Source organism: Bos taurus, chromosome 25, assembly GCF_002263795.3.
Source record: "Bos taurus isolate L1 Dominette 01449 registration number 42190680 breed Hereford chromosome 25, ARS-UCD2.0, whole genome shotgun sequence".
NCBI lineage: Eukaryota > Metazoa > Chordata > Mammalia > Artiodactyla > Bovidae > Bos > Bos taurus.
The window spans coordinates 8,568,234-8,589,924 of NC_037352.1; the positions used below are offsets into that span (position 1 = coordinate 8,568,234).

The 21,691-nt window shown below is 43.7% G+C and overlaps 1 protein-coding gene across 2 annotated transcripts in view; it reads right to left on the reverse strand.

The window, feature by feature from the left end:
* The window catches only part of GRIN2A (glutamate ionotropic receptor NMDA type subunit 2A), a 449,565-nt gene that overhangs the window by 80,897 nt on the left and 346,977 nt on the right, over positions 1-21,691 (reverse strand). For both annotated transcript variants that reach the window (XR_009492825.1, XM_059881544.1), the window contains exons 6-9: positions 21,301-21,469; positions 21,063-21,216; positions 15,361-15,486; positions 11,517-11,746 (exon numbers count right to left, since the gene is read on the reverse strand). Coding sequence is in view for 1 of the 2 variants with exons in the window: in XM_059881544.1 (XP_059737527.1) it covers positions 11,517-11,746; positions 15,361-15,486; positions 21,063-21,216; positions 21,301-21,469 (679 nt within the window). In the remaining variant the exon portion in view is untranslated. The remainder of the gene's footprint in view (positions 1-11,516; positions 11,747-15,360; positions 15,487-21,062; positions 21,217-21,300; positions 21,470-21,691) is intronic.

A 21,691-nucleotide genomic window follows, 5' to 3' on the forward strand; every position in this document is an offset into this window, starting at 1 on the left:
TGATGAAGGGGAGCAGAATTTGCCATCCCCAAATATGCCTCTCTGGCATATGGATTTTTGGGGGGCTGGTTATTTTTTTTTTAAGATACAGCAGACACAGGAGAAACTGGAAACTGAGTCCAAGTTAACCTTTTTGGAAGAAGCAAAAATCTTACATTTATAAGGGTGTCTTCCTCTCTGTAACCTGGAAGAGGACAATGACTAAATCTCTAAAACTCTTATCAGTGGAGAAGGCAGTGACTGAAATCTGCATCACGACCATACCCTTGCTTACTTGCTTTTCTTGGTCACCTCCTAGAACCTTCCTTCCCTCCTGCCACACATCCCCAACCCTCACCGCCCTGCATCTTTCTTACGACTTCAGCTGAAGATAAAATTTAAGCTGGTGGTTTGGGCTATTTTAGGGAGTTCCTCGGTTTTCCTGGATATCTCCCATATATACAGGAGGTATACATGTTTTTCTCCTGTTAATCTGTCTTTTTTTTTTTTTAATGGGGAGTGGAGGTCTCAACCAAGAACCTAGAATGGTAGAGGGACAGTCATTTTTCTTCCCTTACAATGATTCTATGTTATCATTTACTCATTCTCTAGCCATCATTCATCTATTCATGCATGCAGGCAGGCAGTACTTATTGAGGGCCTAACACATGCCAGGGGCTTCCCTGGTGGCTCAGTGGTAAAGAATCTGCCTATCAATGGCGGAGACACAGATTCAGTCCCTGGGTTGGGAAAACCCCCTGGAGAAGGAAACGGCAACACATTCCAGTATTCTTGCCTGGGAAATCCCATGGACATTTGATCCTGGAGGCTACAGTCCATGGAGTCACAAGAGAGTCAGGCACAAGGTAGCAACTAAAACAACAGCAACCCATCCCAGGCATAATGCCAGGCTCCGTGAAGGTTTCTTGAGCTGGATTCCATACTAACCATTAGCTTCCTGGGCATACCCATGTCCAGTACGGCTCCTGAGCCTCTGTAATGGCTCACTGTCCATGCTCCCCTCATCTTCCCTGACTGGCTGAGATTGTCTGTTCACAATAGTCCTCCCCAAGATGTCCCACTTTGATCATGTGGTTATTTTTTTCACTCTGTTTATGCTGTGTGTTACATCAACTTATTTTCATATGTTTAATCACCTACACATTCTTGGGATAAATCTCATTTGGTCATGACATCTTATTCTTTTTATATGCTCCTGCTTGATTTGGGTTGCTAGTATCTTGGTGAGGATTTTTGCATCAATATTTTAAAAAGATGTAGAGAACAAATCTACGGACACCAAGGGAGGATGCGGAGGGTGGGATGGATTGGGATTGACATATGTACAGTACTATGGATGAAACAGATGACTAATGAGAACCTACTACAGAGCACAGGGAACTCTGCTCCATGCTCTGTGGTGACCTAAATGGGAAGGAAATCCTGGGAAGAGGGGATTCACTCTGCTGTGCAGGAGAAACTAACCCAACAGTACAAAGCAACGATGAGCTTGTGCTCAGTCGCTCAGTCCTGTTTGACTCTTTGTGACCCTGTGGACTGTAGCTCGCCAGGCTCCTCTGCCCATGGAATTTATCAGGCAAGAATACTAGAGTGGGGTGCCATTTCCCACTCCAGGGGATCTTCCCAAACCAGGGACCAAACCCACGTCTCGCATCTCCTGCATTTAACCTCCTGCAGGCAGGTTTTTTTTTTACCACTGAGCCACCTGGGAAGACCCAAAGCAACAAGACATTGGCCCATCATTTTCTTTCCCTTGTGATATCTTTGTTTACTTTATTATCAAGGAAAAATACTGGCTTCATAGAATAAGTTAGGAAGTGTTTCCTTACTCTCTATTTTTCTGAAGAGTTTGAGAAGGATTGGTGTTAATTCTTCTTTAAACTGGTAAAATTTACCAGTGAAGCTGTCTGGTCCTGAATTTTTCCATTCTTTAAAAAATTTTTTTTTATTGAACTGGAGTTGATTTACAATATTGTGTGAGCTTCTGGTATACAGCAAAGTGATTCGTCATATATACATATTCTTTTCCATTATAGTTTATTACAAGATGTTGAACGCAGTTCCCTGGGCTATACAGTAGGACTTGTCATTTATGTTTTATATACAGTAGTTTGTATCTGCTAATCCCAAGCTCCTAATTTATCCCTCCCCCAGATACGCCAATTTGGCATGTGAATTATTTTGAGCTGAAGGCATTCGAGATCCCATGGGCTCAAGAGAAACTTTTCCCCCTTCCCTCAAAGAATTTAAACTGGGGGCCTTGCCCGTAAGAAGAATGATTATCAGAAATAAGATTTTATGACCTGTGACAGGCAAACATTTAATTACTGAACATCTGCTCTTCTCACCATCCTGTGAATCACCCACCTCCCTCTACAGCCCCAGGCTCCTACTCTACTTTTTAGCTTGGGATGGCACATCTTCCTGATTTTATCTTTCTGTCTCTGAACCTCTCATGTAAGGCAGCGGGGGGTGGGAGGGCGTTCCTGTGCATTCAAAATTAAATTAGAGTTTCTCCTGTTGGTCTGCCACACGTTAATTTAATTCTAAGACCAGGCAGAAGAATCCAGAAGGAGAGAGAAAGGTTTTCTTCCTCTCTGACATCTGCTCACATCTTCAGTGTTTGGGGTAATCTAATCAGATTAGGCGAAGAGAAGACTGGGTCTAAGTCCTGGAAATACAGTTAAAATCTAGAGACAGCACAAGGCGATGGTTATTAAGTGTGAGCTCAGCTTCACAGGTTCCAAAATCAGTCCCTTACGGACTGTGGAGTCTTAGTGAAGTCACTTCCCTTCCCACTGTTTCCACTTATTTCCTGTCGGCAGAGTAGGAAACTCATCAGTACTTCCCTCTTGGGGTCAATGCTGCTGCTGCTAAGTCACTTTAGTCGTATCTGACTCTGTGAGACCCCAGAGACAGCAGCCCACCAGGCTCCCCCGTCCCTGGGATTCTCCAGGCAAGAACACTGGAGTGGGTTGCCATTTCCTTCTCCAATGCATGAAAGTGAAAAGTGAAAGTGAAGTTGCTCAGTCGTGTCCGACTCTTCACGACCCCATGGATTGCAGCCTACCAGGCTCCTCCATCCATGGGATTTTCCAGGCAAGAGTACTGGAGTGGGGTGCCATTGCCTTCTCTGCTTGGAGTCAATGGGAAGATTTAAAATTACAGCGTTTGTCAAGTAATAAGAATAGTATCTAGAACAGAAGAAGCACTCACAAAATAAAACTGTTCATAGCTAGTGGTAGTGGGAAGCCACTGTATAACACAGGGCACCAGCCTGGGGCTCTGTGATGACATAGAGGGGTGGGATGAGGGGGTAGGAGGGAGGCTCAAAAGAAAGGGGATCTATATATATGATTACAGCTGATTCGTCTTGTTGCAAGGCAGGAATCAACACAACATTATAAAGCAATTATCTTCCAATTAAAAACAAATTTTAAAATTTTTAAGTAAATTAAAAAAATAAAACTCTCACTTTTCATTTCTACCATCATCCTGGGAAAAAAAATGTAACCTGGACCTCATTTTTCTATGAAATATGGAATTCTGGAACCAGAAAGTGATGATAATATGACTTAACACTTCTTGAGGACTCGGCTGGGGTCAGCAATGTGCCAAGAATGTTAACAAATATTGGCTCATTTAATACAACAACCCTGTGTGTGTGTTAGTCACTCAGTCTTTTCTGACTCTGAGGCCATGTGGACTGCAGCCTGACAGGCTCCTCTGTCCGTGGAATTCCCCAGGCAAGAATACTGGAGTGGGTTGCCATTCCCTTCTCCAGGGGATTTTCTTGACCCAGGGATCAAACTCAGGTCTCCTACATTGACAGGCAGATTCTTTACCACCTGATCTACCAGGGAAACCCTAAAACAACTCTGCCAGGAAACTAACCTTCAAGGCTTGGTTTCACAGATGAGGAAACCAAGGCTCACAGAGGTTACATGACCTTCTTAAGATTGTTGTTGCTGTTCAGTCACTAAGTCATGTCTGACTCTTTGTGACCCCATGGACTGCAGCACACCAGGCTTCCCTGTCCTTCACCATTTCCCAGAGTTTGCTCAAACGCAGCTCCATTGAGTCCATGATGCCATCCGACCATCTCATCCTCTGTCGTCCCCTTTTCCTCCGGCCCCAAATCCTTCCCAGCATCAGTGTCTTTTCCAGTGAGTTGGCTCTTCACATCAGGTGACCAAAGTGTTCTTAAGATTACACTCCTTGTAAGCAGCCCTAAGGTCTGAACTCTATCAATCCTCCGGGACCCTCACTAGTGATCTCTCCTCTTTTAGAGGTGAGGACCTTGTAACCCAGAGGGAAGAACAGCCAGTGAACCTCTGGCAGCACCAGCACTGGGGTCCAGAGGTCTCTCAGAGTCCCAGGCCAGCACGTCTTCCACGGAACTGAGAGCTGCCCAAGGAAGCGTCCAAGTTTACCCCAGGGTGAGGCCCGTGGAAACCATTATTCCTTTTTCCAGACTCACACTTCATTTCACTGTTAATTAAAATTTCCAGCTGCAGATTGTCCCCCTTAAATTAGGCATGCTGCTGCCTAATAAGCAGCCGTAACTGGATTGGGGGGAAGTATCCATACATTGTCCAAATGAGATCCTCCTGCTGGGAGCCTTACGTTGGGAGTGTGTGTGTGTTTGTGTGTGTGTGCAGACAACAGAATGCTCTTTGCACTCACTCAGGCAAGTGGCGTCACAACCCATCACCTCAGAGCGGGAGGCGCTACCCCAGCGCAATGGCATGGCAGCTGTCTGCTCGGGGGCACAAAGGCAGCGGCTCTGCTCATAAATCTAGGCCTTGAAGCAGCCGCTCTCAATCTCCTGAGACATCGATGGCCTGTTTGCCTAACTGCCTTCCCCTTCACTCACCATCTGTAGCTGAGGAGGCTCGCAGCTCTTTGAGATCCTTTCCTTCTTTGCCTTTGGTTTGCAGAACAATACAGAGAGGGAGTCCACCTAGGGGATGAATTTCTACACTTCTCTGGCCTTGACTGTACCATCACCCACTCTAAACTCAGCCTGACACCCAGATGGGGGAAACTTTTCCTGTTCAACTAAAGGCTATCAAACTTTTAAAAGCATGACTCATGACACATCTTCCATCTCTGCCCTGCACACACACAGACACATACCACATCACAGCACACTTTCTACCTGGGATTATCCTCTAACGTCAGCCATGGTGAACTACATTTTTAATGGCCACCATCTGTAAATTAATGTCACGACTCCCTAAAGCGTCCTAACCTACAGTGTGACAAATAGCTAGGGGCAAGGATGATGCTTGCAGGAAGCCCAGGCCCTAGTGTTAAGGGCACCCTCTGTGTTTCTTCAGTTCAGTTCCATCCCTCATTTGTGTCTGACTCTTTGCAACCCCATGGACTGCAGCACACCAGGCTTCCCTGTCCATCACCAACTCCTGGAGCTTGCTCAAACTCATGTCCATCGAGTCAGCGATGCCATCCAACCATCTCATCCTCTGTTGTTCCCTTCTCCTCCTGCCTTCAAAATTCCCCAGCATCAGGGTCTTTACCAATGAGTCAGTTCTTCACATCAGGTGGCCAAAGTATTGGAGTTTTCGGCTTCAGCATCAGTCCTTCCAATGAATATTCAGGACTAATTTCCTTTAGGATTGACTGGTTGGATCTCCTTGCAGTCCAAGGGACTCTCAAGAGTCTTCTCCAACACCACAGTTCAAAAGCATCAATTCTTTGGTGCTCAGCTTTCTTCACAGTCCAACTCTCACATCCATACATGACCACTGGAAAAACCATAGCTTTGACTAGACGGACCTTTGTTGGCAAAGTAATGTCTCTGCTTTTGAATATGCTGTCTGGATTGGTCATAACTTTCCTTCCAAGGAGTAAGCGTCTTTTAATTTCATGGCTGCATTCACCATCTGAAGTGATTTTGGAGCCCAGAAAAATAAAGTCTGACACTGTTTTCATTGTTTTCCCGTCTATTTGCCATGAAGTGATGGGACTGGATGCCATGATCTTAGTTTTCTGAATGTTGAGCTTTAAGGCAACTTTGTCACTCTCCTCTTTCACTTTCAACAAGAGGCTTTTTAGTTCGTCTTCACTTTCTGCCATAAGGGTGGTGTCATCTGTATATCTGAGGTTGTTGATATTTCTCCTGGCAATCTTGATCCCAGCTTGTGCTTCATCCAGCCCTGCTTTTCCCATGATGTACTCTCTATGTGTTTCTTACAGGAATGGATTTCCAAGGTAACTTTCTTCCAGAGAGTTGAGAGTGCAGAAGAAACAAATGTGGGCTCCAGCCCAGGAAGGGGTGGTGCAGAGGTCTCCTCCATCAATAAGATCACGTGTGTTCATGCTAAGTTGCTTCAGTCGTGTCTGACTCTTTGCGACCCTTTGGACTGTAGCCTGCCAGGTTCCTCTGTCCATTGGATTTCTCAGACAAGAATACTGGAGTGGGTTGCTATTTCCTATTTCAGAGCATCTTCCCAATCCAGGGAGTGAACCCGTGTCCCTGTGTCCCCTGCACTGGCGGATTCTTTACCACTGAGCCACCTGGGGAGCCACGTGCTTCCGGATGTAGCATCAAACTGCCCCAGCCCTTAAGAGGGTGGAGAGGCTCAGAGGCCTCCACTCAGCCAATGAGGGTGGTGAACGGGGCTCACCCAGCATGACTCCATGAGAACACATTCATGGGCTCATCCACAAGGTTCAGTCCCCGAACTCCCTCTATCGCTGTCGGTGCAATAACATTCCAGACCCAAGAAAGGAGGGATGGTTCGAATCAGGCAACGGTGATGGTCAAGAGGAGGGGGAGGAGAAGAAGGAGTGGGGAGAGGCAGCAGAGAGGGGCTGGAGGAGTGGGGAGGCGAGGGAAGAAAGAACATTTATAACAAGATTACCTGCCACGTGCCAGGCACGGTGTGAGGATTACCCCTAATCCTCATATCAACCTTGCCAGAACGGTATTAAACCCCTCTATCAGGAAATTAGGCCATGGAGAGACAGACACTCTGAAGGCCATACAACTACTATATGGCAGGCCAGGATTTGAACTTAGATTCGTTTGACCCCTATGGTGTTGCTTTTTCCAATACAGCAATCTGTCTCCCAGAGACAGATTTCAGCAACCATGGTAACACCCAACATTTTGAAAATGGTTGCCACCAACATTCCAACTTCTTTAATAATTTCGAGGGGGATGAATTCCTCTATGTATAATTTAACCCCAAGGTCATCTGAGCACACCATGGGCTTCAACAGCAAGCACTAATGCTGCAAATAGCTGAAAAGTATTATAAACCTGAGTTGTTACATAGATACTCATGATTAAAACAAACAAAAAATAAATACACTTGCATACAGTATTAAAATAAATTGATTCAATATAGATTTTTATTTTGCAGACTTTCTTGGTATATTTGCCATTAATCTTCTGGGAGCACTTAGCTTATTTACTCCAGGAATTTTGCTGTTTATTTAATTGTATCAAACATTTAATTAAAAGAGCTATCCGCTTGCTGCTAACGCTCTGAGCATGGAAGCTGAGCCGTGTCTCATGAGGATACAGTATCTGTTACTAGGTGTTTCCAAGTCAGAGAAGGTCAGTGGAATTATTAGTGGTTCTAATTAGTTTTCCCACAAGCAGTCATGTTATTAGACCTAAAACTAGGTAGCAAGGGACTTTTTTTTTCTCCTTGCTGTTGAAAATAGCATCAGAAAGTAAAATATGCTGCCAACTACTTTCTGTTTTAAAAAAGTGTTTATTTAGTTTACTTGGCTGTGCCAGGTCTGAGTTGCATGTGGGATCCAGCTTCCTGACCAGGGATTGAACCCGGGCCCCCTGCACTGGGAGCAGAGTCTTAGCCACTGGACCACCACACAGTCCCTGCATGTTCCGCTCTGTGCAACCCCACAGACTGTAGCCCACCAGGCTCCTCTGTCCATGGGATTCTCCAGGCAAGAACACTGGAGTGGGTTGCCATTCCCTTCTCCAGGGGATCTTCCAACCCAGGGATCAAAACTACATCTCCTTCAGCTCCACTACTGAGCCACCAGGGAAGTCCAAAGAAGTCCCTACAGATTATTAATACTTTCTTGAAATATCTTCTCATCCGGAACATGGTTTCCCACTGCTTCCAATGTTCCTCTGGTCACTTATTCTAGGAACTATACATTTGCTCCCATATATGATGTAATTGGATCTATAGAGGATTTCATTGGCTACGGGGAACATTCTCACTGGCAGCTTCCTTTTATCCTCACAGCAACTATGACTCCCAAATGTTCAGAGAGGAGCTAGCAGGCACAGCAAAGTTACACAACAATAAAGGTATCACACAGCTGGTACATGGAAGAGAGGAAAGGAAACCCAACTTTCTTGACTCCAAGTAGATGGCTTTCTCTGCTGCCCCCAGATACACTTAAGGTGAGCCAAGGAATTGAGTGAACATGATTTATGAAGGAAGGGCTCCAGGAGAAATCAGGAAGGATATGGGGGAAGGAGGTTAGGGAAGGGGAGGAAGCCAGGCAAGGGTGTGACTGTGGGCAAAGTCTTAACATCAGCCTGAACCCACAGGGAGCTCAAGAGTAAACTGCACCTCGGAGTTTTCCCAGAAGCAACAGAGTAGCTGGCTTTCGTACTCTCACCCTGGTTAGTCATTGGTTACAGGAAGGTCAATGCTTTCTAACTGTGGTGCTGGAGAAGACTCTTGAGAGTCCATCAGACTGCAAGGAGATCAAACCAGTCAATCCTAAAGGAAATCAACCCTGAATATTTATTGGAAGGACTGATGCTAATGTTAAAGCTCTGATACTTTGGCCACCTGATATGAAGAGCCAACTCACTAGAAAAGTCCCTGATGCTGGGAAAGATTGAGGGCAGGAGGAGAAGTGGGTGATAGAGGAAGAGATGCTTGGATGGCATCATAGACCCAATGGACTTGAGTTTGAGCAAATTCCAGGAGATGGTGAAGGACAGGGAACCCTGATGTGTTACAGTCCATGGGGTCACAAGGAGTCAGACATGACTTAGCGATTGAACAACAACAATAATATCCAGGCATCCACTGTTTTGCTGCTGCAAGATAATTGCTCTCTGAAGGTCCCTGAGCCTTCATCAGCAAAGGTGAGGCTGGACACAGAGTCGGGAAAGGGATCCAAGGAGCCCCAGGTGGGTGCCTACAGGCCCAACCCACCATGCCTTTCTCACTCAGTTAGCAAGCGTGCGTTGGGCATCCACTCAGTGCCACAGAACCCTGTCGCCCCCTCCCACCAAGTCTATTTTAATCTCATCAGTGTTCTCTCCTTTACAGCACTTACTCCTGCCCGGAATTTCCTTGTCCGTTACATTTACTCAGGTGCTGTTTATTTCTTCCTATCGGAATTTAAGTTTCACAGGAGCACAAGCCCAGGCTGCCAAGTTGACCACGGTGACCAGGAAGATTCTCCCAAGAGGTGGTAGTTCCCCTAAAACCTGGAAGTCCAGGAGGAGTCGTCCACGAGAATAAAGGGGGAAGAACATTCCAGGCAGAGGACCTGAGAAGTGCAAGGGCACTGTGGTGGAAACACTTGGATGCCTAAGGGACAGAGAGGGGGCCTCCGCAAGCCAGAGGGAGGGGACACATGGGGATGGGCCAGCAAGCGCAGGGCGTGGTCACCACGATGAGGACAGTGGCATTCACTCAAGAGGCATTTCTGATGGGGAGCCATCAGGGAGGCCAAGGACCCCCGAGGGTGATGGTGCCTCTGTGAAGGTGACTCACCCCAGCACCGCCCCCCCACCATCTCTCTGATGACAGGCCTCTCTGCACTTCGTTCAACCACCCTGTAAGTCACGGATAAGCTGTTAAAGGCTCTTCATGGGCTGATTTTCTATTCAGCGGTCTGCTGATGAATGCTGAAAGGATATATGTAGCCTTATGCCAACAAGACATGATAGTGAGATTTTATAAAGAGACAAATTATACTCGCACACAAGACAGAAAATCTTTGCAACACAGCAAGTCCCCGTGCTGCTGAGCTTAGCACGTCAGGGTCTGCTTCCTGAGACTAAAATTTCAATAGAAGGACGTACCCAGTTTACCTCCTTTCTTCCTCCCTGTGCATTTCTGAGTAGCTACTCACTCCCCACAGCCCTCGTTACATGGCACTGGGGAACGGAGAGAGCAGGTGTTAACATTCCTGTCTCCCTGGTGGTGGGAAGCACAGACACACACGAGGGAGGCCTGGAGCTGTGTCTGAGTAAACGGAACTGGTGGGAAGTGAAAAATCGGCCCTGTATTCCTTTTGCATCCCTTGAAGAAATTTCAGGTGAGTCAGGAGTGCTGGGCTGATTGGTTATGTGGCGAAAAGGAAATGTCAGTTTCATATCCGGGCAGGGCTAAGAGAAGGGCTTCGCTGGTTGCTCAGCAGTAAAGAATCTGCCTGCCAGTGCCGGAGACTTGGGTTCGATCCCTGAGCCAGGAAGATTCCCAGGAGGAGTAAATGGCTACCTGTTCCAGTATTCTTGCCTGGAGAATCCCATGGACAGAGGAGCCTGTCTGTCCTCACCGGGCAACAGCCTGTCCCTCACCAGGCAACAGTCAGGTCACAAAGAATCAGACACGACTGAGCATGCGTGCAGGGCTTAGAGAGGACTTTTGTTTTCAAGGCAGAAATGAAGAATCCAAGGCAAGGAGCATGAGAGACTCATATAAAGTCACAAAACTAGGAGGTACCTATAGCTGAGAGCTTCACCCAAGATTCTCCTGGTCCAAGGTTAATGGGTTTTCCTCACCATCATCCTCTCCACGACAAGATGAGTGAAGTTGCTCAGTCGTATCCTACTCTTTGCGATCCCATGGACTGTAGCCCACCAGGCTTCTCTGTCCATGGAATTTTCCAGGCAAAAGTACTGGAGTGGGCTGCCATTTCCTTTTCCAGGGGATCTTCCCGATTCAGGGATCAAACCCAGGTCTCTCACATTGCAGGCAGACACTTTACCGTCTGAGCTACCGGGGAAGCCTCTGCCCTAAGCTGTGACATGAGTCACAGAGCTCAGAAAGCATCATGAACACAATCATGTAAATATGAGGGGTGATAATGGGGGAAACTACATTCCCAAATTAGATCTGGACTTTTTAAGACTTAGGAGAGCTAAGCTTAAGCTTCTATTCCTGAAAACTTTCAAAATATGCCCAATGGAGTTAAGAGGAAAAGAAAATCCCCCTAGGTTTGTGCTTTTGAGTTGATGATTTGGGTGATGGGAGTCTGATTTACTTCCTCTATTGTTCAGTCACTCAGTCATGTTCAACTCTTTGCAACCCCATGGACTGCAGCATGCCAGGCTTCCCTGTCCTTTGCCATCTCCCGTAGTTTCCTCAAACTCAGGTCCATTGAGTCGGTGATGCCATCCAACCATCTCATCCCTAGTAGCCCCCCTCTCCTCCTGCCCTCAGTTGGCTCTTGGAAAACTCACTGGAAAACATCCTCTGAGCAGGGAACACTTAACATCAACTCCTCAGGCAGAGATGAAAGCAAAGTGACCTTACCTTTTTGTCACTGAGGCCAGTCACTTGGTCCACAAACTCCTCCTGGATCATGAAGGCAGCCAGGTTGGCTGTGTAGCTGGCCAGGAAGATGACGGCGAAGAAGGCCCACACGGACACCATGATCTTGCTGGTGGTCCCTTTAGGATTCTGGACAGGCACGGAGTTGTTGAACACCAGGCCCCAGAGGAGCCAAATAGCTTTTCCAATTGTAAAAGAAGGCCCATGGGGTGCTGCAAATGACAGGAAGGACATTCTCAGCGCATCCTCAAAACACACACTTGGGAGCATGCACTAGCCCCAGCAACCCTGAAGGCTGTCAGAAGACAAGTGTATCTCATCACTGTCCTGGGACCACAGCCATGAGTTCTTTTTTTCTCTAAAAATTAGCGTTCTTCCCACATTTCTGTATTGCTGACTTTTTGCCACATATCTTAAAAGAAAAGGAAAGAAAGGAAGACAGACAGAGAGGAAGGGAGGGAGGTAGAGGAGGGAGAGAAGAAGGAAGGGAAGAAGCAAGAAAGAAAGGAAGGAAGGAGGAAGTGAAGAAAGAAATTTACAAAGGAAGGAGGAAAGAATGAAGGAATAGAGGGAGGGAGGAAGGAAAGAAGGAAGAGAAAATGGTTATGAAAATTCAGGCTTGAATTAGAAGTAGTGTTATGACCTGTTTTAAATGTGGATTTAATTTGACTTCCTTTTGGTGGGTACATGGATGGTCTTACCAAAAAACCAGGTGCCTGTGGGCTGATTCGGTATGCATGGGTTGTGATATTGTATAAGAACCATGCAATTCAGAGGGACTGATGTTTGATATTCTAATCTGATTGTCCCTAGCAATGGCTCCTGTTCAAACTCAGATGTAAGATGTGCACAATGTAGAAATTAAACCAAACTAAAACGCTCTCCAAATGGAGACATTAAGGAACCGAACAATAGCGCTTAATTCTCCTAACACTTCACAGATGGGAGACATTTGGTTGCAGGGTCATTGAAAATGAACTCTGATATCACAGCACTTCTTCTCCCTCTGTGTATTCTTAAGATTCTTAAGTGTTCCTTGCAACAGACTTAACTAAAGAGGCAGAACAATATGCCAGAATTTATTGGGGAGGAGAATATGCAGGCTGTAAAACACACATGTTAGAGCTTTCAAGCTGTTTTTGTGCAAAGGAGAAAAAAAACTCAATTTATGTCCTCATTTCATGGGGAAAAGAGTCTTCCTTTAACAGAAGGTTAATTTTTATGTCATTTAAGTAAATGAAGATATGAAAAAATGATCTACTTAGACTTCAGTTGGTGATGCATGTGGAGTGGGCAATAAATAAGAGGCAGAAGTGAATCCAGATTGATGGAAGTTATGAAGTTCTGGGCAGAGAGCCTAACTAGGAAGCAGGCTTTCTGTACATGGAGGGCAAACTCAGGCTACAGCAATACTTACAATATCCATATACAGCACATTAAAGAGAAGGCAACTAATTCTATTATCCTCAACCTCAAGCTCTCTGCTTTCTCTTTGCCTCATTTTATGAGCTCTGGGCTTATACCCAAGAGGCTGAGAACTCTGCAAAAAATAATTAGAGTCGATCCAGTCAACTCCATGAACTACTTAATTTTATTAGGGTTGCCTGTTGATCAGAAGTGATATCTATTTGGGAATCAGAAATGGGCAGTTGCAGGGTAGCTGTCTGAGACATTTAGGAATTCCTGATTAATATAATTCCTGAATCATATAATTCCCCCCCCCCACCAAAGGACTGAAATGTAACAAAAACCTATTTTGTGCAAGGAATAAGTAGCTGTCATTTCCTGAGGGTTTCTACATGTGGATGAGCAGAAAACAAAAAGCCTCCAGGTGACGGAAAGGCTGGGGAATTTGCACACTAGATTCCTTCCTTCACAACAGTGTGTGCTCTGGCCAAAGGAGAATGTATTGTACATGATGGCCTTTGGGTAGTTTTTTATTAACATCTTCCAAAATACATTTCAAATGTGTCCATTCACCTCCATCTCCATCATCTCCGTCCAAGCCCAAACCACTGTAATTCTTTCTCTTGGAAACCTACAGCACCTTCCTTAACTAGTCTCCCTCTTTCTACATCATCTCGATAGAATGTTGTTCTTCACTCGCTCAGTTGTGTCCGACTCTGTGACCCCATGAACTGGGCAGCTTATATTGACAGATAATAATTTTGATGGATAGAAACTGACCTTTATGCACTATACAGGTATGTATTCTGCCTTTTCCCTGCCACTGTATTTTGAAGAAAGTCTGAAATGCTTACCACTGACTTTGTCTTATACCACTGTCTACCTCACTTAGGTCTTTTCTGTTTCTTGGGCAGGTCAAGATTGATCCTGTGCCAAAGACTTTGTATCTGCTAAGATACAAGACTTTATAAAGCCTGCATAGAAGGCTTTTCCCTCAGTTTTCCATAGGTTGGAATCCTCATCCTTCAGGTCTCAACTCAAGCATCATCCCTTCCTGAAGCTCTGTCCTTCTTGATCATCACATTTAAGATGTGCTCAAATCCCATAATTTTTTCCCCCGTCTTCTTGAAATTAACTACAAACTGTGATTATTCATGTATGCAGTTGACATATTATCTCCACAACTAAATTATGAGTTCCCCAAGGGTCAGGAACTCTCTATCCAATTTATCACATTACCCTCCTGCTCCAGTACCGGGCACTCAATAAATAATCATCAAATAAACGCACGAATTCACACACAACACAAACTCTGATTTTGCAAACATAAACATCTACTCTCCTGCAATATTATCACCCATAGAAAACTGCCTCAGGACCCAGACTGTTGGAAAGCTTCTTACTAGGTTAATTACATCACCTGTTTAGTGAAAGACTGGCAACTCTCCCACTTAAATACAACATGATTATTTAGAGCATTTTTACCCTGTTTGGTTGATGGGAGGTGATTTATGTGGTAATCACCACTCTTCAATGGTTAAGAAGGGGAGGACTTCAATAAAACTGAGTTCCCAAGAGATCCCCATGACCTGTTGGCTGTTTTCAACACTGAATCTTCCTAGTGGAAAGAACATATGGCAAAGTGCCTTGTTTTTTAATAACTGTACCTTGAAGATCTGCTATCTTCCATCATCTAAAGTCATTTTTCAGGAAACAGATTTGGTCTTGGCATCCTTCTGATACCATTTACTTAGAATGTGTTGTGCATTGAGAAAAATTCACTCAAAATTGTGTGATATGTTTATGCATAAGACTCAGGTGTGAGCCTCTTAATAAATTATAGCCAATGAATGCATCCCAATTCAATTTTCTGCTTACTGATTGCCACTTTATCAAGTACTAATGCACTAAAGTCAGGCATTTTCAAGAGGAAAATGTAACCAGGGAAAATCACCATTTTATCATTATATTTATCATCAAATGAATGCGAGCACAATTCAGAAGTTTAGAGAATGTTCTTAACCCAGATTCTATAAAACCATTTTCTTTGCATAGACTGAAGTTGAGACTCAATAGTGGTTTTAACATTTCTTTTGATGCACATTTTGAAAGCTAATTGCCAGAAAAAACTGCTTCAAATAAGCTTTCTCAACAAATACCAGCAGTATTTACCTAACAACTACTGACTCCACATTATAGCAAGCTTAAAAATGTCTCATGTTTTAAGTCTTGTCCTTCTTTCCAGTTGAAGGGACTAACCCGTACCTGGATGGCATTGCATGTAGAATTAATGACACAGTATCATTAATACGATGGGATAGCAAGGCAGTGTAGGATCATGTGTTCTAAATCTGAAATCTTCACTGAAAGTCAATTAAACAGCATCAACTTTGAATCATGCATATGAAGGCAGGCTCACCTTTCCCTTTGGCTAGGTTTCTGTTGTATCCAACAGGACTGAAGTATTCAAAGACGAAGACAGCTATGGCTGAGACAATGAGCAGCATCACAAACATCATCACCCAGACGGAGGCGCTGAATGGTTCTGCAGGTAAAAGAGGCCAGAGGGATGGAGACGTGATCAGTTACTCCTCCTCACAACCTGGGCAAGCAGGAAGCCTAGAGGTCCATTTTCAGATTCACTGAGAAACCCACTCTGGTATGAATTTTATCTTTCAAAAGAAGTTGTCATTGTGTCCTGCTTGAGGCTTGGTGACCCCATGGGCTGTAGCCCACTAGGCTCCTCTATCCATGGGATTCTCCAGGCAAGAATGCTGGAGTGGGTTGTCATTTCCTCCTCCAGGGGATCTTCCTGACCCAGGGATTGAACCTGCATCTCCTGCATTGGCAGGCAGATTCTTTACCACTGAGACACCTGGGAAGCCCTTGTCATCACTTATTCATACATATAAATCATTCTCTACTCTACAAAACACTTGGGGTATTTTATAAGACTGCATACAATAGGATAAAAATAGAGAAGAGCATATGACATTTTACAAACCAGGTCAAGGATAATAAAAACAAAATAGAATGATAAAACCAAGGGAGAAAGTTAAAATGCAAATAAAGAAGCCATAGGGTCATAGGTAATTATAGCATCATCCAGGGAACCAAAGTTAAAGAGAAACAAGGCTAGACTCAAACAGTCAACCATAACGCTTCTGCAAACCAGCAGGAGTTTTATTTTCATTTTTATCTTAACACGCTGGAGGGATGACGTGTGGGGAATCCCAGAAGTAAAGGGAGAATTATAACCTGCAAGAAAAGGTTATAAAATTATGGGTGTGACAAGAATATTGGAAAGTCATAGTCTGCCCCCTCTGCTATTACTCTCTTCCTTTACCTTCTGCTTCAGACAGATGAGAGCTCTACAATTCAAAAATCTTGTTGAGGTTGGTAATGGGATTCAATGCAATTGAAAAGTCATTTGAGGATATTACAGTCACATGATAATTCAATGAGAACGCATCGCTTAAAGATAGAGGCAATGAGGTAGTAGATGGATGGATGGTTATTTCCCCTAAAAATAGTTTTCATTAGTTCATTTTCGTGTGGGTGTCTCAGAAGGATAGGGCGAGACACAGGGTTCTAAATCTCAGATCACTTTAGAAAGGTAGGAGATATTATGTAAAATAAATTAACGTTTTTATTAAAACTGATCAAGAATATGAAACTGAGCTGAATGGAGCCATTTTATCCATGTATGACATAGATTTGCTAGAAAATCAACTGAGAATAACATTTTTTAAATGAACATAGCTCCACCTGATCACATTTGGGGAAAAACTGCCCTTGGACACCAAGGAACTTAGAATTTTTTCATCATGAGCAAATATTTTTTAAGAATAAAATATAAAAAGCACAGTAATACCTCTGGAGTAATAGACATTTTATTATTTTTGAATTTTTTTTCTGATGAAGCTTGTAATAATAATAAAGAACTAGGCTGAGAGCAGGCCACCATTTTATTAAAGTCTGTGATTACTTAACACAGGTCATCACAAATTCCAATGTAATGAGCTTATAATATATAATAAAAAGTTAATATGTCTGAAGCTTTGACTATATTGAATAATTTTAAAACCTGAAGGGATAATTTGTAATGCAGTTTGATAGCGCAAATATGTTAAGAAGCAATAGGTACAAACATAACTTACATATAACTTAAATATACAAAATGAGCTCAAAGAAATTAATAAGACTGTAACTGAAATGTATCTTATTTTTAACTTGAGTACAAATAACATCATGTCCCTGAAATCATAGCAATTTGGTAATGAGGTTTATTCAAAAAGGAAGAGACATAAATGGAAAATTAGGAGGTTAAAAATTACTTAATATTCAAGAATAGAGATGTTACAGTAATTCTCCAAGCTGGATGTGCTGATGGCATAGTGTATCTTACCAGAGGAGAACCACTGTAATGAGTAAAGGAGCATATACATGTAAAGTATTTGGTGGTGTGTTTTGCACTGTGTATACTCAGTTGCTTCAGTTGTCCCCGACTCTGTGTGACCCCATGGGCTGTAGCCTGCCAGGCTCCTCTCTCCATGGGATTTTCCAGGCAAGAACACTGGAGTGGGGAACCATGCCCTCCTCTAGGGGATCTTCCCGACCCAGAGATCGAACCTGAATCTTCTGTATTGCAGGAAGATTATTTACCACTGAGCCATCAGGGAAGCCCTTGAACACTGTATACACATAACACATTAAGTGGAATAGCTGCTTGGTTCCATAGTTAAAGCCAGAATTGAGGGTGGTGGGTGTGGTGGGGTGCTGTCCAGGGTCCTGAAAAAGGACTACTAGTTTAAAACGTTGGTGTTTATTCCCTAAGACGTCTCACAAAACTCACTGGAGCGTCTCACAAAACTCAAGAAACTAGTTTACTCAGTATATTTACCCATTAATCACAAAGAATGTTAAAAGGTATGAATCAACAGCCGGATGGAAAGATATAGAGGACAAGGTTTGGGGAAAGAGCATGGAGTTTCTATGCCCTGTCCAGGCACACTGCTCTCCCCATACTTTCACATGCTCAGCAACCTAGTAGCTGTCCCTTTGGATTTTTATGGGACCTTCATTACATAACCGTGCGTGTGCTCAGTCACTAAGTCATGTCCAACTCTTTGCAACCCCATGGGCTGTAGCCTGCCAGGTTCCTCTGTTCATGGGATTCTCTGGGCAAGAATACTGTAGTGGGTTTCCATTTCTTTCTCCAGGGGATCTTCCTGGCTGAGGGATTGAACCCTCACCTCCTGCATTACAGGCACATTCTTTCCCACTCAGCCACCAGGGAAGCTCAGTTTAAAACATGCATACTTATTAATCTGATAACTCCTTTTCTCTGAGGGTAATGAGGACATTATTAAAAATATTAGGGGAAATCCTCCCTGAATTCTTGTACTCACAGGGCAGAATCTGAAAGACTGCAGTGAACTTCACTGGGCACCTGATATGTCCCAATCACTAACTGTTCAGAAAATCAGATGGAAAATGATCAAACAGCTTATCCCAGATGTTTTCTCACTTCGAAGTGATGACATCTGTCACTTGACTAATGAGCATGACAGATTCTGCTGTAGAATTCTGGTTTCAGGTACCCAGGAGGATGGCTATTTCCAGACACCACACACACACACTCACACACCACAACAAAGCAAATCATTAGAACAATGGTGGGGCTTCCCAGGTGGCACTAGTGGTAAAGAATCTGCCTGCCAATGCAGGAGATGCAAGAGATGTAGGTTTGATCCTTAATCCCTGGTGTAGGCAAACCACTCCAGTATTCTTGCCTGGAGAATGCCATGGGCAGAGGAGCCTGGCGGCTACAGCCCATGGGGCTGCAAAGAGTCGGACTTGACTGAGTGGCTGAGCACACAGAGCAGTCGTGAGCTGCCATCTGTCGGGTCTATGATGTGACCCAGAAATATTTTGAGATAGCTCTGGATTACACTCTCTACTGGCTTAAAACAGACTCAACATCTGTCTGGAAGGAACTTTAATCCAGAAGAGACTCCAGCTCAGTATGTCTGTGGATCAAAGATGCTAACCTTCTTGGGAAGTCTTTAGAGCTAACTGAATGGAAACACTGGGAGAGATGTCATCTTTGTCCTTGAAGAGTCACTGGTTACATTTTCACACAAAAGCTCAGAAGCATTACCTACAAGTGTTTCCGATGTGAGTTAATGGAGTTTTCGGAGGAGAGAGAATAGGAAGTAATGAAGAGCAATGCAATCAGATTGCGAATGTTTGGCTCTTCCAGATGACTGAGCCAGTGAATGGAAAAATGTAGCTTAGCATGGTTCATTATGACTTTCAAAACCTGCAGATAATGACCGTAAATGAGGGGGTGCAAGTCAATCGAATAGGGATGCAATTTGGTGACTAGGAAGAATATTAAGCCTACTGTGTAAAAACAGCATTGAAAACAGATTCCTCTGCTTACAATTTATTTTATCTTTTAAGGTGCAGTAGGAAGAGTGGGCTGGAAAAGAGGTTTATTTAAATTGAGCAAAAATACTTGACTTTTACAGAAATGTTCTACTAATGCAGGTAAAGATAAAAATCTAGGGAAACTGGGTTGAGGCCAGATTCAATATCAGTGACCCATATTTAAAAGACAAGTCAGTTGATATATTTTTTTTCCCTCTTTGATTGAAGTGGATCAAAATTTCTCTGTAGCTCACTAAGGAGATGAGTGGATAGTTCATGATAAGAAACAGATCTCTTTCCATTTCTTTCATGAAATCCCTTCCTCCAACCCTTTCTTAACTTCTAGGGCCAAAGATTTCCGTTAAAGGATCCAACAGGAGTAGTGAGAAAATGATTAGGGGTGACTAATGTGAGAGTATATCTGATAACTACGAACAGTCTGCTCATGTCGTCGATGTTAGTGAGTAGTATTTTTCATGATACAGTGAGGCTCCTTTATTAAGATATGGGCATCACTAGCCATATCAGAAAGTGAAAAAGTGTTAGTCGCTCAGTCATGTTCAAGTCTTTGTGGTCCCATGGACTGTAGCCCACCAGACTCCTCTGTCCATGGAATTCTCCAGGCAAGAATACTGGAGTGGGTAGCCATGCCCTTCTCCAGAGAATCTTCTCGACCCAGGGATCGAACCCAGGTCTCCTGCACTGCAGGCGGATTCTTTACTGTGTGAATCACTGGGGAAGCCCACTGGACACTAATCTGTGTTCTCTTTCTCATGCAGTTTTCTTCTAGGGCATCAGTGTTTGTCTCAACCTTGCCAGATTTGGAAGGTTATATGGGAATGCCCAGGGGAAGTTAATCTGAACCCTATGATCTTTAAGACAGCCACTCTCAAAACCTATTTATGATGACAAAACATTCAGCACAATGATTTCCTTTAAAGAAAAAATTTTAAATGCTTGGCTACTTCCCATGCAGCTTCATCTACACCAACCAGGCTACCGAATGCATAGGTGCTAAAGAAAACTAGATGATAAAAAAAAATTTGAACTACCTTGGTTTAAAAAGTACAAACCTTTAGTGTAAAAATATAAATTTATGAGGTAGTTAAAAGGAGAGTAAGAAGAATTTCCTCCCTTATATGCCATTCAGCTTAAAGGATAGTCACATTTAAAATATGATCCCATTAATTTTAAAATGGTATATCCTCTTCAGACTGCTTCTGTTTTGTTTGTCAGAGTCCTGGTATAAATCATCACATGGTCATCATTATTCTTACTCTCACATCCAGTAAATAAATGACTGTCATTCTAATGAGGGATGGAGGATGGGTATGTGGCTGCTAAATAAAAGTTTATGAGCTGACTTAAATTAACTGTGGGCCAACAGGTTTATTTTTTAAATGCTTTCAAGGCTCTAAGCAATATATCTCCTAATCTATATTCTAGATTATCAAGGGCAGTATCTGAATATGTGATTGTATTTTTAGCGGCTATTTCCAAGTTAAAGGTAAATGAAAGATGTTAACTGGGGTAAAATTGGGATAATTCAAATGCAAGACACTTTCAACGTGCTCATGTGGTTAAATGGAACTGAACAAGGTCCTAACTGGTCCTGCCATTTGAGCAAACGAAGGAAGAGCTGTGACTCCTCACAGGAAGGCAACCGTGGCCACGAAGTTCACATACCTAGAAAAGCAGAAGGTGAGACGGTGCCGTTACTTCTGGAAACCATGACGCTGATTCCTGTCTCCACGAAGGGCACAGAGAAATCCACCACTTCAGAACGTTCCTCGTTGATGGTGAGTGAGCCGACGGCCATGACCGCCCGATGGTAGACCACCTGGAAGGAAGGCCAAAAAAAGAACCATCTTTACCTATCCTTCCCACCGTCCCTGAGGGCCCAGGGGATGAAAAGATGGCTTACCTCCCCAATCATCCCGTTCCACACGTTGTTCACTTTTTTGCCATGCTTCCCGTTGGTCACCAGGTAAAGGTCATAGGTGAACTTCACCGTTCTGGAAAGCTTCTTGAGGATATCGATGCAGAACCCCTTGCAGCATTTTTTAACATTCATGCCTTCATTGGTCGAATTGCTATAGAGAAAATCCCAGGACGGTAGAGGATGAGTAGTGGGAAATGTGTTCACGGTCATTACCCACACTGTTCTGCTATTTTTCACATGGGAAATTGAGGCTTAAAATGAGGAAGTGGCTTTTCCAAGGACGAACAGTAGGTTTATGACAGCAAAAGTAGAAAGTGTTCTTAATGATGACAGCAATTGTGACAACAGGTAATGTTTATTGAGTATTTATTGT